The sequence below is a fragment of the Melospiza georgiana genome, chromosome 17, assembly GCF_028018845.1.
Source record: "Melospiza georgiana isolate bMelGeo1 chromosome 17, bMelGeo1.pri, whole genome shotgun sequence".
NCBI classification, from domain to species: Eukaryota; Metazoa; Chordata; class Aves; order Passeriformes; family Passerellidae; genus Melospiza; species Melospiza georgiana.
In genome coordinates this window covers 7,371,211-7,389,634 of record NC_080446.1, presented here as the reverse complement: position 1 = coordinate 7,389,634, position 18,424 = coordinate 7,371,211, and the positions used below count along the sequence as shown (strand labels likewise).

The window sequence follows — 18,424 nt, the reverse complement described above, 5'->3', positions numbered from 1 at the left end:
CACCTTCTACACATATATATATATATGTGTGTGTGTGTGTGTGTGTGTGTGTGTGTGTGTGTGTGTGCGTGTGTGTACATATACACACATATATATATACACACATATATGTATATATATATATACACACACATATACACACACATTACAATACTCATTGCACTCTACTCATTTTTACATTTTTCCACTTACTTTGGGCAGACTTCTTCCTATGAAAGAAAAATAACGCGAGGCATTGTGAAACATGAAGTCACTGAGTCCTGCCCCAAATTAACAATGAAAAACACGTGTTTTGATAGATGCAATAAATCTTATTGACTTTATTACACATTGTATTTTAGGATCACTTTACATTCCTAGACAAAAGAGATGATACAAATAAATATAAGCTGTAAAACTATGGACAGAACTATGGACAGGTTCTTTTTCTACAGATCACCTAAGAGAAGGTGGAGGTGGGTGTATCTCCAAGGAGCTGAGAGTTGCCATTGACAGCTGTGCCCATAGAAGGATCCTGGGTCACCTCTTCAAAAAGAAAGGGGCTGGAGAAGGCAGCAAGCACCTGGATCCCAGAGAGTCAACCCCCCACTGCACATGCAGCAGGCAGCACCAGTGTTCTCATTTCACTTCCATCTCTGTAGCTAATTATGGCTTTTGCAGGTTCTCTTTTCCAGTCTGTGTTTGAACACAGCAGGAACAGACCCCCAGGAATTCCACTGAACTGTTTCAAGACTGGTGCACAGCCCAGCACAGACAGGGGAGAGGACATGTCCAGGTACACAGGTGATTCACTGAAGCTCCAGCACTGCAGGTTCAGCCAGGACAGACTTACACAGCCCAGACTGACTGAGCACTGCCTGCTCTGATCTGTATAAGGCACCAGGTGCCTGGCAGAGGTATGTGTTTTAGAAGATTCAAGCAGCATGCAAATATTTTTAAAAAGGCGCTAGACCTAAGTTAAGGATTTCAGAAAGTGCTTTAATTCCTATGCTTCAGTGTCTGGTGGCACTTGCTCCCACGGCCAACTCCTGCTCCATGCCACTTTTTTAAAAAAAGATCCCATTATACAGATCAGAGCAAAGACAATTATGTTGAGTGTTAAACATTCCTATGAAGAAAAGGTGATGGTGCAAGGCTGTCCCAGGGCCTCCTCCAGGAGTCCAGCTGGATTTCCTGCCTTTGGTAAACCAGCAGGAAGCCCAGATGGTTCAGATAACACCAAAGAAGGGCAAACTCGGCAGGAATGTTTCTTAAAAGCTTCAACCCAGAGCTCAGTTTGTTTTGTACAGCTTAAGACAATGTATCTTAACATCAGTGCCACTGAGCATCTGGTGAGGGTTAAGTCCTTTGGAATGAGAATCCAAAGGCTTCTGTAACAGGCCAAGATTGCCCATGAATACACTGACCAAATCTCCACCAAGCCCCAATTTACATACAATGACTAAATATGCAGATTTATTCTTTTTCACTCTATTGAGTTTCTTTCACCTTGCTAATGAATTTCTACAGAGTTAAAAGCAGAGCCTTTCTGACACTGGCTCATCAACATGAAAACAGGTTTGCACTGCAGAGCTCCATGGTACCAGCCCTGCCACGAAGGCAGTTTCCAGCATATGAGTTTAATATACAATAGAATTCCCTATGGGATAGTAGCAACTGAGAAAAAAATGTGCACATGTGCAGACACAGATGTGTCTGTGTATGCATTATTCACATAAAACATGTGTACATAGGTATGTACATACACGTGGTTATATATTGTGCTGCTGTTTCAGGGTTTTAAACCTCCCCCCCACATTTAATTTCAATTCTCTGAGCACTTAAACCATACAATCATCTTTTAAAATGTCCTGGTACAGAAGATTATGTGCTGGAGAGAAAGAAGGAAGAGAGGGAAGAGAAGGTGATGTTATACTATGCAACAAAAGCCAGTTAAAAGGCTCTCTGGATATAAACAGTGCCTAGTGAAAATGAAGATTATGCTGGGTTTCCATGTTCAGGTTGAAAGAAATTGGTCATGTGCCTGTTCTCTCAGTTATAAGCAAATCCCTCCTTCCTCCACCAAAACTATTATATATATGTATGTGTGCATACATGTGTATACAGATATTAACCTTGTGGCCCAGGAAAGCAGTCCATGGAATGCAGCAGCCAAGCTGGTGTTCAGGGGGCCCACCTGGCTCACCTGGGCACCGTGCCTGCAGGATGCACAGGTGAGCTGTGCTGAGCACTCAGTTCCTCCTGCTCAGTAGAAAGGAGCTCTCCAACCTGGATGAAGTCACTCCGTGGACACTTAAGGAGCACAAGGCAGAGTCCACACATCAGAGCATGTCTGCAGCCAGGCAAGTCCTCACACACTCACACGTGTCAGTCTGGAGGGAGTCATCAGTGAGGGAAAACAGGTAAAAATGTGCACAGGATGACAGCCAAGAGCAACCAGAAAAAGTAACATCCCAAGTCTCAATATACAGTGAACTAAAACTTACAAATGAGCTGTGGGACACTAGACAGGGACACCTTACTCTGTCCTTAGCGTGGAGTTCCACCTCCCTCTACCCTGCTACACGAGCCTGCTTTAGTCATAGGGCAGCTTTGCAATGAGACTGTCAAAAGCAGGAGTTCTCCCTCCCTTGTTTTCAAAGTAAAACCCCTGGAATTAACACCAGCTTCCATCACCAGCCTCAGGTCAGGTTCACTCCCAGCAGGCTCTGAGTGGGCTGGGAGGTGCAGAGAGAAAGCTGCTTAACATGGAACAGGTGAGGCACAAGAGGCACTGAATGCTAAACCTCCTTAGACACCCAGGGAAGGGACCAAACTCCCAGGAGTGCACTCAAAGGCAGCTCCAAGTTCCAGTGCTCTGCCCAGCTGAGAGTCTGAGCCGGGCAGGGAGAGCTCTGAGCTGGTGCTACGTTTTCCATCAGCAGTGGGAGGCATGAGAAAATGGCCATATGCCATTAAAGATGTCATATGGACACTGGTTTTAAATGCCAGGGGTAAAGATGGAGGCAAGAGAGAGGAGGAAAGCTGTGGAGCTGACATGGCATGCAGAGGTGCTCCTTGACAAGGTGCTTCCTGTTGGTAGGGGTGAGGTCTGTGGGTCAGCTTAGAGGAGCTCTCACTTATGCCTGTAAACAAAGAAAGGACTTCAGATTCTACTGCTTCCTTTCTAGAGACCACAGAGGTGTTTTTGAGACCCTTTTCTGTCCTAGAGCCCTGTGGGGAGGCACAGCTGTGTGGTGGTGAGGACGTGCTGGCCACTGCCATCCTGCCTGAACCCAGGTGGTGACGCCAGCCTCTCAAGCAGGAAGAACCATGCACCTTGTCGAGTTTGAACAGATCCTCTGCTTTGTAGCCTCTTGTGGCTCTCACTGTGGAGCTGCAGAGTGGTGGTTCTGTGGAGATGACTTTCACCTCTGTCTTCTCAGTGCCCAAGAGCCAAAAAGCACCGTGCAGCAGAAGGGCTGGTGCAGGAGGAGGACGGTGATGCTGTGAGGTGATCCCCATGCTTCCCATTGCTCCTAACACACTGTAACGTACCTCATGCATTTTTGATTTCCTAACTAAAATCCATTTCCCACAGAGGCCAAATGCTGAATTGCAAGCACGGATCTTCCCATGGCTCAGTGCCCCTGGACTGGCCCGAGTCAGTTAAACAGCAACAAGGCCATCTCCAGGGAAAGGGGCTGGAGGCTGGCCAGGAGCTCTCTCTGCAGGTTTGTCCTTGTCTCTGCTCCCAGAAGGTAAAGGCTGTTCCCTCCCTGGAGAGGAGTTGCTGGCTTTATTTTGGAACCAGCCCTCGTGACTGTGGGTAGAGCTGAGAAGTGGGGGTGCCTGATCCTGACGCAGATCCCACTGATTTCCTTCCAGTTTTCGGTCTGAAGAAGCAAAAATGAAAATATAAACAAGAAAACTTCTAACAATGTCACCTGCCTTTCCAAAATTAATCTGCAAAAAGCTGACTTTTTTAAACTGGAGTTATTCTCTAATAATCAGTTTCAGCTTTTTCTTCTGCCCTGCGTCCTACACTCTGAAAGAAGGTTGTGGCAAGGTGGGGGTTGGCCTGTTCTCCCAAGCAGCAAGTGACAGGCCAAGGTGAAACAGCCTCAAGTTCTACAAAGGGAGGTTGAGGCTGGATATGAGGAAAAATCTCTTCACTGCAGGAGTGCTTTAGCCCTGGCACAGGCAGCTCAGGGCAGGGCTGGAATCTCCATCCCCTGCAGTGCTCAAAAAATGAGTAGATGTGGCACTTCAAGCTTTAGTAGCACGGTGGGGATTCAGCTGGAGGTTGGACTCAAATCTTTAAAGGTCTTTTCCAATCTTAATGATTCTATGTTCCTTTTGCTCTCTGCTTTACTATGAAGCTCAGCTTCACTTCACTGGTGAGAAATGCTGACTGACTTGCACCTTTCCTGTGGGCCAGTCTGCTCAGGGAAAGCCCAACTTACCTGGGTTTTGATTTTTTATTTGAAGAGCTCTCAAAGGTCGAGGCATCCACTTGAATCTCATCTTCATCCTGCAGAGCTGCTTCCAGAGCTGCCTGAACCTTGGGAGCAATGGCTGGACCTTCATAGTTCCTCGTTGTCCGGCTGGGCGCATCCAGTTCCAGTAACACGATGTTCTCTGCCTGAGAGGGGAAAAGCAGAATCAAAATCTCCATGTTTTCATACAAACTGTTACTTTGCCCTCCAGAAACTTAATCTGAAGTAGCTGAGAGGAGAAAAGCAGAATCAGTCTCCATGTTTTCACACAAACTGTTACTTTGCCCTCAGAAACTTAATCTGAGGTACTTTATAAATGTGTGCCGGGCATTACAAATTTACATCTCAAAGAACACCCAATCCCCTCTGGAATTCACATTCCCCTGATCACAGGGTGAAGAGGCAAAGGTTCAACCACATCTGGGCTTACCCTGTACCGAGCAGCTGTGTGATTCAGCATGGACGTCCTGGCGTGCTGGCTCAGGGGCCTCTTGTACCCCACAGCAGATACTGGTCTTTTCATCATCTGCTGGTTACTAGAGAAAAACAGACTCAGGCTGTTATACCCTAAAACCAAAAGCTCCCCTGGAGTTTATGAGCTACAACTCCTCCTGTAGTTTATGAGCTACAACATCTGCAAATTCCATGCAGAAATCTGTTTCAACACAGCAGAAACCACCCAGGCTGCATTTGTAGGAGCAGGAAAGAAATATGATAGGAATGCACTGCTACTTCAAGGGTGAATGCACTATTACATGTATTTTACATATAATTATTGGGTTTGCCTATTAGAAAAATCATAATCTCTCAAGAATTCCCCTAATTATATATTTGTATTTTATAGCACCTATCAAGAGGAATAAATTGATTTGTTTTATTTTATTTTATTACACATCAAGAAGCTGTGAACTCTAGAGGGTCAGTTTAAATCCCCAGTTCAATCCCTCTTTTGTTCTTGACAGCTAGAGGGTTTCCTGTGACCTGTAATTCCATCCCAAGAGCAGAAATACACTCACTCCAGACGGGTTATGGGATGTAGTTTCCAGTTGTCTTCCTCTTCATCAAGGAATGCTCTGTTCATGATCTTATTCTTTTCTTCCAAGGGAATAAAGTTTTCAATAATCAGGTGCCTACATGCAACCACAGAAATGAGAAATATACAAGAAACATAATTAGCAATGACTTTCCTCCCTGCTCCTCTCCCACTGATGTAATAAAACCCTGGAAAAGGAGGAATGGTTTCATTTTCTCATGGTTAAATCTTATTCCACAAGTATGTGCAAGGCAGTCCCTCCACTCTCTGCCCCAAGAAACCCTCTCTGTTACATTTAATAGCTTATTTAAGTGATGGGGCTTACTTTAGCTTTAGTTCCCTGGTGAGTTCATTCTGGGTCTGTTCCATTTCCTGGCGCCCCTTGATGTGCTCTTCTTGGAGATCATGGATCTCTGCCTTCACAGCTTGCAGCTTGGAAAATAACTGGAGCACACAACAAGAGCCAAAATCCATCACTTGCCAAAGCTCCTCTCACTCTCACACACAAGTTGATTTTATTCCCAGCCTGGTAGACAGGGAATCATTTTCTTTTTACCTTTTTGAGTTTTTTGGTCTTTATGTCCACCTCTTGCTGAAGAGAACTGTAGGTCTCCTTCAGCTCGAGTGTCTCCTCATCCTGACTCTCCATCTGTTGCTGGATTTCTCGCTCCCGACGTTTCTGAAGAATGTGAAAATATGGCATTAAAGACCTCAATTACCTTGTCACCTCCAGGTGACACACATGAAACCAAGGCTCAGGATGGGTTTCCTTCCCTACCCTCCAGTTCTTCATATCTCTTGCCACAGAAATACCAGAAACATCTTATTTGTCCTTATTTTGCTATTAAAATCAGGTAGTGTGAACAAGGTTCAAGCTTCAACTAAAGGAATCAAATGTCACTTTTAGATTATTTTTTCTTTCCTTTTTATCAGTTTGTACTGCTTATTGTATTTAAGAATCACCAACAAAATTTGCATTTACAGAAAATAAACTTTTAGCACAGAGTGAAGACTCCTCCCTTGAGCTAAAGACTAAACTAGTACTCTTAAAAGTCTTGCAAATATTTCTTCACTTACAAACAGTTCCAATCAAAATAGGAGGTAAATCTTTATCATGAAGAACTAGAAGAAAACTTATATAAACCTTCTTTACTTATTTCAAATAATGAGAAATATTACACAAGCCCTTCCCCCTTCTTTTCAATAAATGATTGCCATTAAACCAATTCTAGGGTTAACCCTGGGAAAACTTTCTGGTAATTTCCCTGACACAATGTTTTACAAAAGTTCAGCAGCATGGTTTTTTATACAAAATAACAAATCCCCTTCCTTGTACCTGTTCTGCAATTTCCTGTCGTTTCTGTTCCAGGATTTTCTGCTGTTCATTTGTGTGATCCACAATATTTTTCCCTCCCACCAGCAGCTTGCTTTCCATTGTCTGAAAAGAAAAACCAGGGTCAGAAGTTTCTCTCAGTGACTACAGAGGATAATTTTCTCTCCTATGGGTACAACTTCTTCAGGGCAGCTCCCTTATTTAACCTTCTCTTTCAAGGCTGCTGCTACAGGAATCACTGTTTCTTAAAATTCCTATTAAACTGTGGGATTAATGCAAGAGTAACTTGTTTAGAATAAGGCACCACGGAAATATGTGGCAAAGCTGGAGAACCAAAATGTGTGCTCCCTTGTAAATAATTTCTAATGATCTGTGACAGAAGGAAACATTTTTAGTGCCACAGCTTGTGAAAAGATGCATTGTTTTTTAGTGTGCCAATTGCTTAAGATCAGTACAGAAGAACAATGAAACAGCTCATGAATATTGAAATATATGATTAATGGTGGAAATTTCAACTTCTGGCTAGAAATGGTTTCTTTTAAAATCTTCCAACCCAAACATAAATCACTATCCTGGAAACTTTCTGTGAAATATCTTTCCAAATTGGGAAACCCTTTATTTTCTCCACAGCCTAAGGAAATTGCTTTCAAAGGGTATGACCAGGAAGAATTCTACCTTGATTTTAGCACTCAGCATCTCTGTTGCTTCTTTCTCTCGCTTCAGGTCCTCCATTTTCTTCTCCTTCTCCTTCAGCAGCCTCATCTTTTCTTCTGCTACCAAGCTGTGATCCTCAACTATAGCTTTCTTCTCAATCTCCAGCTTTTCTTGTTGCTCCCTCCAATAGTCATCTTTGTCATCTCCTTCATCCTCACCCTCTTCAGTGTCCTCCTCCTCTTCCCCACCCTCCCTCCTCCTTTCCCTCCTCTTTCTCTTGCCAATGGACCGTTTTTCCAGCTGTGCCTTGAGTCGAGCAATCTCTTCCTGGAATTCCCGCAGCAGAGCCTCCTTTGGATCCTCGTTCACCTGCGGTTTGTTCTTGATGTTTTTGGCACGGTTGGCATATCTCAGCGTGGTCAGGGTCTCCTCTACATTGTAAGAGGCAGGGCCTATATTGGCCACCATCACAGTTTTGGCATTGCCACCTAAAGAGTCCTGAAGCAGCCTGGTCAGCTTGGAGTCCCGGTAGGGAATGTGCGTGCTTTTGCCATCCACCAGGGCAGAGATAACGTTGCCCAAAGCTGAGAGGGACAGGTTGATTTTAGTGGCTTCCTTCAGCCTTTCCCCCTGTGCTCCAGTCTTTGCCTGCCTCTCGCTGCCTGCCAGGTCCACCAGGTTGAGCTTCCCCACACGGATGTGGTTCTCTCCATCCAGCCCCAGCTCGCTGCACTCGATCGTGATCTGGAAGATGGCGTGAGACCGAGAGCTGTGCTCGTTCATGTTGGTGGCACCGACTGAGCGGTTCTGGTTTCCCAAATTCATGATGTGCTCTATCTCTTTGACGCTTTTCGTGACAATGGTGGTCAAATCCTTAACAAAAACCCCCGTGTCTGGTCTCTCCTTCAACTCCAGCCGCTTGGACTGATCCTTTGATAACAAGTCTCTGATTTCTTCTTGGTATATTTCCAAATAAGACGCTCTAACTAAGTATTGCTGATTTTGAGATCTAGAGATGTGGGTGAAGATGTGCTCGAATGAATTGGGGATGACCCCTCTCTTCTCGGGATCACCACGCACCCCTTCCATCGTGTACGTTTTCCCTGTCCCAGTCTGCCCATAGGCAAAGATTGTCCCATTAAACCCCTGCAGAACAGAGTCCACCAGAGGCCTGAAGGTCTCATCGTAGAGCTCGACCTGTTTGGAATTCCAGTCATACACAGCATCGAAGGTGAACGTTTTAGGCAGTTCATGAGATGATCCCCGTGGGTTCTTCACTGAGACCTGCCCTAACTTGACATCCACATTGACAACCTTCTCATAGGAAGCCGTTTGCTCCTTGCTGTTCATGGGCCGGCAGCGCACGACCACCCGCACGGACTCGGAGTTCTTTGCCTTGGACATGACGGCGGGGCTGGGCCTGCTGTGGTGCTGCTGATGGATGGTGCCCTGCTACACACCTGCAACAAAAACAAAGCAGGGATGTCTGAAGACATCTTTTTCTGCAAGGGACAGCTTTTCACAAAGCCAAAGACTCGCCTCATCAATTTGAGCAGCATTTTGATTTCATTAAGTTGCAAGGGATTTTGAAGCACTAAAATAATGTGCAACACAAAAACTCTGTAAAGGCCTGAACTGAGACAGAATTACTTTACCAAAGCTGTGTATCAAATGGTATCATTTTTACAAGCTCTGCTTCAAAAACTCATCATCACAGATCACACCTTCAGACCTGGTAAAGATCCTTTTCTTGACCCTTAAAAATTATAATAAACCTTTTTAAACTATTTATGAAAATAATACTTTGCCAATCATTTTCTTTACAGTCAGGCTTTTTGTTTCAAATATCCCATTTTGAAAATCTAGCACAGCCTTGCTCTCTCTGGAGCAAAAGGCTGCTATAATCTTTTCTTTTGGCAATAGACTTTTATCAGGACTCCCCACAAAAGCCAGCCCTGCTCAGCTACACTGACCTACTGCCATCACTCCTGCTCTGGTGTTTCAATTGCATCAGGTCTACAGGACTCATCATCAACCTAAACTCAAGTTGTATAAACCCAGATCACAGATCCAACTCATTCATGAGTCTGAGAAGAGAGAGAGGACACACTGGTGCATCCTCCAGACATCAGCAAGCTGCCACTGAAAATGGAGCAAGAACCTGTGTTCCTAAAGTGCTAAGGCAGTCACTGCTCAAGCCTCACACGGCAGATCTCAATGGCACAACTTGGGGAATGCCATGCAATTTCTAATAACCCTTTTTATTTCCAAAATATCTTCCAAGAAGAGCCCTGAGGTCCCTCTGCCAACTAGAACTAAGTGTAAACCTAATACACACAGGGAGGCCCAGGCAGTGCTGGCACAGGCTCAGGTGTGGCCTCCTTGAGATGTGTTCATTGCTCTCTTCCCAGCCAGATCAGCAGGAAACAGGGATTTTTGTCTAATTGTTTTTCACTTGATAATTGCATGTCTCAGGAGAGCTTCTCCAACAAGGTGGCAGAGAACTGCAGGGCCAGAGCTACTGGATGGAAAAGGAAGCACAATTGCAGCCCAATATACAGACAGTCAGACTGGCAAAAAGTAAAAGAGAAGTAACAGATAAACATGGTTCAGAATTGCACAGAAACCCCAGTATGGCCTCGGGAACTTCCTTGGGTCTGTGAGGGGAAACTCTTTGCTTCTCACTCTTCCCATAAAAGCACTGAACTGGACACTCATTCACAATTCACCCTGCACAGTGAGTTCAAACTTTTACAGGAATTTTAGGTAGCTACTGAATAAAACCATTTCCCTTCTAACTGACAGCTCCAGATAAAGGTGACCTTCCTGTCTGACCCACAGCAAACACGAATTCTGGAGCACAAACACAGCAAGAATAAGTGAAACGAGGACAAATCTTGGCAGAATCACAAAGAACAACTCTCCCTCTGTTCATCCTGAGGACTTGTATACATTAACACACGCTTCCCCTTCCACAGCTCCGAGAGACATTCCAGTAATTCAAGTTCACAAGAGACAATTTTCTGACAAGGTCACATGACAACCCCTGTGTCACGTATCTGCATGTTCACACTGGCAAATACTCAAACCAGGCACAAGTTCTGACAAGGAGAGCATGGATTTATTTGATATATTGAATATCTAAAATACTATTCTGATGAGAAGTGCTGCTTTTGTAAGCAACTATGACAAATATTAAATGATCAGAGTTAAGTTAGTCTTGCTAGAGCTACACCTTGACCAAAAATTATATTGCACATTTGCTGCTCCTCTGGGTGTACCTCCTCACCATCAGCTTTTGACACCTTTCCCCACTTCACTTGCAAGTCTCTTTTTATAGTCACAAACAACTGATTTTTCCCCTGATGTGGGCTATTTTCATAACAACCCATCCTGAATCATCTCCAATTATTTTAGCTACTGTGGTGAAGTTTACTGGAAGCATAACAAATTATGGTTCTTCTCAGATTTATCCAAGTGTGTAACTGGAAAATAAAACCAATTAGCTGGCAGTGTTTGTATTCCCCAGGAACTCCTGGGCAATGTTTGAACTGCCAGAGTGGCTGGACATGAATGGCCAGAAAGCTGGGAATGCTGCCGTGCCACCCACTCTTCTCCATCAAAGATGGGAATTTTTTCATTAAATTAGTTCAGCCAAAAGTGACCTGGGCCAGGTCCCTGCAAGTCAAGGTCAAGGTTGAGATGGATGCACTTGCAAATGTGCCCTGGTGACCAAGAAGGGAAGATGGGCAGAAATGGAAGCATTTTTATTCATTTTAGTCAACACTGAAATAAAAGTTTATGCCTGAAAAAATGAGCAACACCACAACCTGAATTCAAGCTGGGGCAACCACTTTTCCTCAGAAACTTGCAGGATTGGGAGGTGCTGTCTTGGACAGCTGTGCCCACCCATGCCACCTGCCCTGACAGGTGACATCCCAAAGCCGCTCTGCCTCCTGCCTTAAACATCTCTGAAAGATTTTCTTGGAACTGCCCAAATCCTTCCCTTGCATCTCCGCACATCCCGAGGTACCACTCAAAACATTCCATTGCTTCTCGCCATTCAAATCTTTCAAATATTTGTGGTTTCATAATGTCACGGTTGAATTGTGTCCTTCCCTCCCTCCCAAGCCAAGCCACCCTCGGCGCTGCTGTTTTCCTCTCCTCTCCCTGCCAAACGCTCCGCAGGCCGGGCAGGGCATCCCGGTGCTGGAGCTGGCCCGGCGGTGCCACCTGCGAGCCCTGGTTCCACTCGGCGTCTGGGGTCATCTGTGGTCACCTGTCACCGCTGTCGCCTCAGCACGGCACCCCGCCGGTGTTCCCTCCCCCGGGGAGCCGCGGATTCACCCGAGCATCACCCACCGCCCTCGCGGCTGCGGCACCGGGCGCTGCAGGTAGGGGACCCGGGGACAGCGGGGGAAGGACCGCGGGGGAGAAGCAGCGGGAGCGGGGGACACCCATCCGAACGGGGCCACCCGCCCGCGGCATCGCCCCCGCATCCCGGCCGCGGGCGGGTCCCGCCGCCTCCCGCGCCCGCTGCCCCGGCCGTGCCCACGGCTGGCACCGGGAGCACCGGGGACACCGGGCTGGCAGCGGCGCGCGGTGTGCCAGCCCGGAGGGGTCGGGGATGCTCGGGGCGGGGTGCGGGCGCGGTGCGGGGCCGGGCCGGACTCACCTGCGCCGTCACCATGGAGCCGCCCGGGCGCTCCTCCCGCGGCCCCGGAAGCGGCGCGGCCGCTCCGCCCGCCCGTGACGCGCTTCCCTGGCAACGGCGCGCCCGCCCCGCCCCGGCCCGGCCCGGATGGGCCCGGACAAAGCGGCCCCGCCGCCGATCCCCAAAATGCCGGGATTGCCCCGGCCTGGGCAAAGCGGCCCCGCCGCGGGCATCCTGCACTTCGCCAATCCCGAAAATGCCTATTTAACTCCAACCCGGACAAAGGGACCTTGCCGTGGGCATCCCGCCGCCGCCAATCCCGAAATGCCGGGATTGCCCCAGCCGGGACAAGGAGCCCTGCCGTGGGCATCCCGCACTTCATCAACCCCGAAAATGCCAATCCTGAAAATGCCAATCCCGAAATCCCGGGATTGCCCCAGCCCGGACAAAGCAGCCCCGCCGTGGGCATCCCGCACTTCACCAAATCTGAAAATGCCGGGAGTGCCTCTGCCGGCAGGTCTCTGCCCCAGCCAGGCTGGGGTTTTTTAAACCCTCCAAAGCTCGGGAGTATTTCCAAGGAGAAAAAGACCATAGTAAAGAAGGCATTTAAGAGTTAAAGCTCCTTAATCAGAGCACAGCAGGCTGCAGCTCGGGTACCAGAGATTCCTGCAATGGAGGAAGGAATGTTGGTGCACTACAAGTGAATACAAAATCAAGTTTTTATTAGTACAAAAAATACCTTATTTAAAAAAACAGAAAAGAAACGCCCCATCCCAACATTTGGTTTTAACACTTTGTCTTCCCAACAGTGTGGGGACAGGCTTCCCCTGCTCCACAGCAAGGCAAGGCAGCCCCAAGGGCATCACCTAAGATCAGTAAACTGTATGACATAAGGAGGTTCAATCTTCAAAAGCCCAGCTTCCAAAGGCCCTAAAATGGATAATTTCCCCCCAAATCCCATGATTTTTTAAAGCCAGCCCTGAGGAAACAAGAGATGAGTTTTTGCCACCCTGACACCTGGGGAATCTTCTCACTTTGCCCATTTTTTCTCACTCCCCTGAGCCCTCAAACTCCTTCAAAGCTCAGAAACATTTCAAGAAGGAAAAGACCACCATAAAGAGAGACATTTGGAGTTAACTGCTCATAACAGCCTTGCCTGGACTGCAGCAGTGCACTGGAGGCAGCAGCTCTGGTACCACAGACTCACCCAAGAGGCATTTCTGAAAAATGAACCGTTCTGTACTCAGTCTTTGGACCAGAAAATGAAGTCACAGAAATGCCAAAAGGCATGGGTCAAGTTGAGTCTCACCATGTTGGGATTATCAATGTTACCAGCATCAAACCACACAGGCCAAACAGAGGGGTTTGGGCCGTTGCTTCCCCATCAATGAATAATTTTCCAGACTTACCTCCACTGGGAACTGCCCCAAACAAGGGTAATGCTCTCAGAGGGGTTATCTCATAAAGTACAAAAACAAAACAATACCATAGACCCATGACATACCCAACTCCACTACAACTATTTTAATAAACTTGGCTCAAAGCTTCTCTTCTACCACAGACCTGACTGACACCAACAGCTACAAAGCTACGAGCCCTGAACCTCCAGTTCTGGCCTGGCTGTGACAGATCTCCTCCCATGTCCTGCGCACACCTTGGCCCAGGCTGCTCTCAGCAAAGAGGCTGAACAGGCAGCTGCCATGTCACACCACGTCCCACTGCACTCCTCCAGCACCACCAAAGAGATCCAGGGCCCCACAGCACAGGGTATGGAACCTCTATGGACAGGAGAAGGGACACTGAGGCACTGTGGTGACACAGGTCTGGTAAGACAACTGCAGTCCTTGATAAACCCCAGAGCTTTTTCAATCCTGAGCTTCATCCTGCATGCCCTTTCCAGGGAACCTGATGTGCCTGACAGAAGTTTTATACTCAAAAAGAGCCAATTATGGTCAGTTTTGGACATGGAGCTTCAAAACATCTCCAGGTGAGAGTTAAGAATTAACAGACAAAGAAAAGAGGAGGAAATCTGAGCAGCTGCTTCATCATGATTGCTGGTGAATCCCAACTAGTGAGAATCGAGAACTATAAAAGCTACATCTTAAAAAACTATACATAGTTTATAGTTTCCCATAAACCACATGATTTAAATTCCCATCTGAGCTCACACTGGAAACACAGGAGAGATCAGACAGAACAGTCTGGAAGGGACTGTGAGGAGCATTGGAGGGCAGGAGCTCTCCCACAGCCCAGCAATGACTGCCCACAGGGAATGCTGCAGCACCAAGGGCCCAGCTCAGAGCCCTGGCACCAGGGAGCTCCTCATCCTCCTCCTCCTGTGGTCAGAACTCATCCCGCAGCCTCGGAGGGTGGTCCATGCCAAAAAACGAGGAGGGTTTCCCATGGATGTCACGTTCTCTTTTCACAAAGGCAGTGAAGGAAGAGACACAGTTCCCAATGAAGTGGTCGGACTGGCCAAGGATGTACAGATCAATCTGAGGCACTTCTGGCTGCAAGCTGACAACCTTGAGCTGCAGAGAAACGAGGAGAGCAGATGAATCCAGTCAGCTATTATCACAATCCAATGTCTTGGCATAATGTTAGAAATTGAATACACAACAGAAAGAGAGTGAGTTTTGACTTTCTCTGCCCTATAACTCATTTATGATTAGATCAATGTCAGAGCATTTCTGAAAATCACTTAGGTTTATTTAATTTAAACCTTTTCATGGAAATATTTACTACCATGCCAGACAATGCTCTTCAATCTCCTGGGGAAAAAAAGGATTTTACAGGATAATTTTTATTGCTATGAGCCAAATTCACTTTGAGATGCCAATATTTGGCTGTGAATACCCTATTCCACAACTGCCTGTCTGCTATCCATGACAGCCTCGGGCCAGAAGCCAAGGAAGGTTTTTACCCAAGCACTCCTGCTAGAAGATATTTCTGGAACACTCACCTTTCCCTGGAAGAACTGCTGTATTTCTGTTGTGTAGGGCTCAGAATCAGTAGCAATATAAACAGATTTAGCTTCAATCTTTGCCACCCAGAGCTTGAGAGCCCGTTTGATCTCTCGGAGGTCTGGCAGGCACATGTCCATGGTGAGAGGCACGGCAGCACTGCGGTCGTAGCCCACGCACTGCGGTGAAGCCATGAAGTGTGGCCCAGCTGTCCCATCCTTTAACATGTTGCAGGCATTTTTCTATTGGAAGAGGAAGAGAGAATCACAGAATCATCAAAGTTGAAGATCTCTGAGATCATCAGGTCCAAACTTTGAACAGATACCCCACGCCCACTGAACCTTATCAGAAAGCACCATCTCTACTTGTGTTCTGGACACTTCCATGAACGGCAATTCCACCACGGCCCTGGACAGGCTGGGCCAGTGCTCAATCACTTTTTCAGTGAAGAATTTTTCCCTAATATTCAACCTGAACCTCCCCTGCTGCAACCTGAGGCCATTCCCCTTTGTCCTGTTCCTGGGAGGAGAAGCTGAACCCCACCTCACACAAACTTTTTCATACCACATTTAAAGGAGAAAACACCACCACATCCCCCACCTGTGCCTGTCTGAAAGAATGCCAGCACCACTGCTAACACACAGGGAGCTCCTGGATGGCAGCAGGGATCAGGTGCTGTCCCAGCATAGCTCCTTTTTGAGCAGCTTTGCCCACACCCCATTGTGCCGTACCCAGTCGGAGCCAATTCTCAGGTGGATTCCCACGTAGGGCCGGAGCAGCAGGGACTGGATGTAGGATTCCCCCTTCTCCACCATTGCATCCGACCACTTCATGTACTTCTGCAGGGGCCGGTGCTCCTCCAGCACAGGGAACTGGGCTGGAGCTCCAGGTAAGGCAAGAACAGGGTGCTCAGAGGCTGGAAACCTACAGAAAACCAAACACAGAGGGCTGCAACGTGACCTATCCTGCACAAAGATGCTGTGAAGGTTAGAGCAGAAACAAGGAACATCCCAAAATATGCAGCATTTATTGCTCCAAATTGAGATAATTTTAGCTGGTTTGCCATTTGAACTGAAAAAATCTCAGGGGCTGTATTTTGTCTCAGACCTTTTATCTGATAGACAATAAGAGAAAAGCCTCAAATGTGCAGTGAGGAGCTACCAAGCAATGGGATATTACACTTTCACCCCAAACTAGATCAATTCTGTCACCTAAAGTCATTCGTGTCTCTGAAAACACAAATACAGTTCATAATTCCCAAGTGAGAACCAAATTCCTTTTGATGATTAATTACATATTTAATAAATACTTGATAAATTAAATATTCCTGGCTCAGAAGTCAATCAGCCTAACAGAGTTCATACCTAAAATAATGCCCACAAGAAGTGCTTAGCAAACATTTAATGGAAAAAGCATTAATATTTTTAACTATATTACTAATTAACCACTTCAATCTCTCCCCCAAAATGTAAAGTCACAATACACAGTCACAGCTGCTTTCATGAGTGACTCTAAATGCCCACAGTGACCTGCCAGCACTCTTGCATCTTCTTGCTACCTTTGGATCCAATGGTCCTTGTATGCAGGACTGAAGGAAATTCCCTTGAAGAGCTCAGACTTATCGAAATCCACTTGGAACTGATCCCAGAAGGGACCAAACGGATTTCCATCCTGCCAAGAAAAGACAAGAGCTCATTTAGTGCGCACACAAAGCCTGAAAGGTGGATGTGCAAAGATCCTGAGGTGCAAAGCAGGAGCCTGTTCCAGGATGGAAGCAGCTGGGATACAACAGCCTGTTTGATGGAACAGCTCCACAGGAAGGAGACAGCGAAATACATTTATATATTTAGCTTCAATCTTTGCCACCCAGAGTATACAGGGAAGTTACTGAGAAGGTTGCAAAGGTTGTCTTAAAGAACCAGCACACCACAGCTCCCAAACTTGTAATTAAGAGAGGTTGCTTTAACATCAGCTGGGAAACAGAGAGCTACATTCTCAATTAAATCTGAGGTGATAAAATCTACTTGCACAGACTGTATCCCTGATCCCCAAGCACTTGCAGACAAAGAAAACTAATGATGGCACAGCACGCCATTCCACAAGTGCTGAAAGCAATGCCACACAGACCGATTTGCGGCGGGTAACTCCTAAATTTGCGAATCAATGGCGACCTGAATGAGTCAGCCGTACACTTTGGAATTAAGCCGTGGCCTTAGGGCTGAGAAGGAGCTCACCTTCATGGGACACGTGCTTTTATCCGCGCTTCTCTGGGCAGCAGCCTCGAAGCAATAAGCCACCCTGCTGCCGGGCGGCCAGTGCCGGGGCGCCAGCTGCTCCATGAACCGCTCCAGGCTCACCACGCGGTGGTAGCGCCGCAGCGGCTCCAGCTTGAAGAGCTCCGAGTAGGGGACGTGCAGCTGCGGGGGAGCAGAGCCGTGAGCCGGGGCTGCCCTCACCGGGCCCGCAGCTCATCCCAGCCCTGCCCGCCGCCCCTCCCTCCCGCCGGGGCTCACGTTGGTGTAGGGCGGGCGGTGGTGCCGGTACTCGATCCAGGGCGGCACGGCCAGGGTCCGGTTGAGGGCGCGGGCGAAGGCCAGGGCTCCCAGGAAGTGCTCGGCTTGGTTACCGAAACGGCCTGCGGGAAACGGGGCTCAGCCGGGCGGGACGGACCGGGCACGGAGCGGGGATGCAGCGGGGCACAGAGCGGGGGATGCACCAGGGCACGGAGCGGGGATACAGCGGGGCATGGAGCGGGGATACAGCGGGGCATGGAGCGGGGATACAGCGGGGCATGGAGCGGGGGATACAGCGGGGAATGGAGCAAGGATACAGCGGGGAATGGAGCGGGGGATACAGCGGGGAATGGAGCGGGGCACGGACCGAGGATACAGAGGGGAATGGAGTGGGGCACGGAGCGAGGATGCGGCGGGGAACGCACCGGGGATGCAGTGGGGAACGGAGCGGGGATACAGCGGGGCACGGACGGGGGAATGCAGCGGGGCAAGGACCGCGGACTGCGCCGGGGGATGAACCGCGGTCTGCAGCAGGAACCGCACCGGGGGATGCAACCGGGAGATGCACAGGGGGTCTGCACCGGGAAAGCCTCACCCATGCAGGGACAGTAGAGCAGGTACCCGGCCTCATCCCAGGCGAGTGCCTCGCCGTCTCCCGCCGCCGTCCCCGCGAGGAGCAGGAGGAGGACGAGGAACAGCGGGGCCGGCGGCACCGCCATGGCGGCTGGTCGGCGGCGCGAGCCCGGCGCCACCATCCCGGCATGCCCCGCGGCGCGGCGCTCTGGCGGCCGCCACC

General features: G+C 48.2%; 2 protein-coding genes across 2 annotated transcripts; both read right to left on the bottom strand.

Annotated features, from left to right (window-relative positions):
* Positions 1–296: 296 nt before the first annotated feature.
* On the bottom strand, positions 297–12,249 carry KIF3B (kinesin family member 3B). Its single transcript, XM_058036387.1, has 9 exons — positions 12,174–12,249; positions 7,520–8,958; positions 6,848–6,949; positions 6,068–6,190; positions 5,837–5,955; positions 5,495–5,608; positions 4,909–5,014; positions 4,446–4,624; positions 297–3,875 (listed from the first exon to the last, which is right to left on the bottom strand). Exons 2-9 carry the CDS (start codon positions 8,900–8,902, stop codon positions 3,779–3,781), a joined length of 2,223 nt encoding a protein of 740 aa, XP_057892370.1. The 5' UTR covers positions 8,903–8,958; positions 12,174–12,249; the 3' UTR covers positions 297–3,778.
* Positions 12,250–12,855: 606 nt separating this feature from the next.
* On the bottom strand, positions 12,856–18,383 carry POFUT1 (protein O-fucosyltransferase 1). Its single transcript, XM_058036243.1, has 7 exons — positions 18,224–18,383; positions 17,629–17,750; positions 17,350–17,532; positions 16,674–16,786; positions 15,847–16,039; positions 15,115–15,357; positions 12,856–14,683 (listed from the first exon to the last, which is right to left on the bottom strand). Exons 1-7 carry the CDS (start codon positions 18,381–18,383, stop codon positions 14,495–14,497), a joined length of 1,203 nt encoding a protein of 400 aa, XP_057892226.1. The 3' UTR covers positions 12,856–14,494.
* Between the last annotated feature and the right edge of the window lie 41 nt (positions 18,384–18,424).

Excerpts from the sequence above, each read along its gene's own strand:
- KIF3B (XM_058036387.1), bottom strand. The coding sequence starts at position 8,902 with ATGTCCAAGGCAAAGAACTCCGAGTCCGTGCGGGTGGTCGTGCGCTGC. Across the intron at positions 5,609-5,836 it reads ACCAGGGAACTAAAGCTAAA|GCACCTGATTATTGAAAACT; the intron begins GTAAGCCCCATC and ends GGTTGCATGTAG. Across the intron at positions 4,625-4,908 it reads ACACAGCTGCTCGGTACAGG|GCAGAGAACATCGTGTTACT; the intron begins GTAAGCCCAGAT and ends TTCCCCTCTCAG.
- POFUT1 (XM_058036243.1), bottom strand. The coding sequence starts at position 18,383 with ATGGTGGCGCCGGGCTCGCGCCGCCGACCAGCCGCCATGGCGGTGCCG. Across the intron at positions 17,751-18,223 it reads GCTCTACTGTCCCTGCATGG|GCCGTTTCGGTAACCAAGCC; the intron begins GTGAGGCTTTCC and ends CGTTTCCCGCAG. Across the intron at positions 16,040-16,673 it reads AAGGACCATTGGATCCAAAG|GTTTCCAGCCTCTGAGCACC; the intron begins GTAGCAAGAAGA and ends GGTTTTCTGTAG.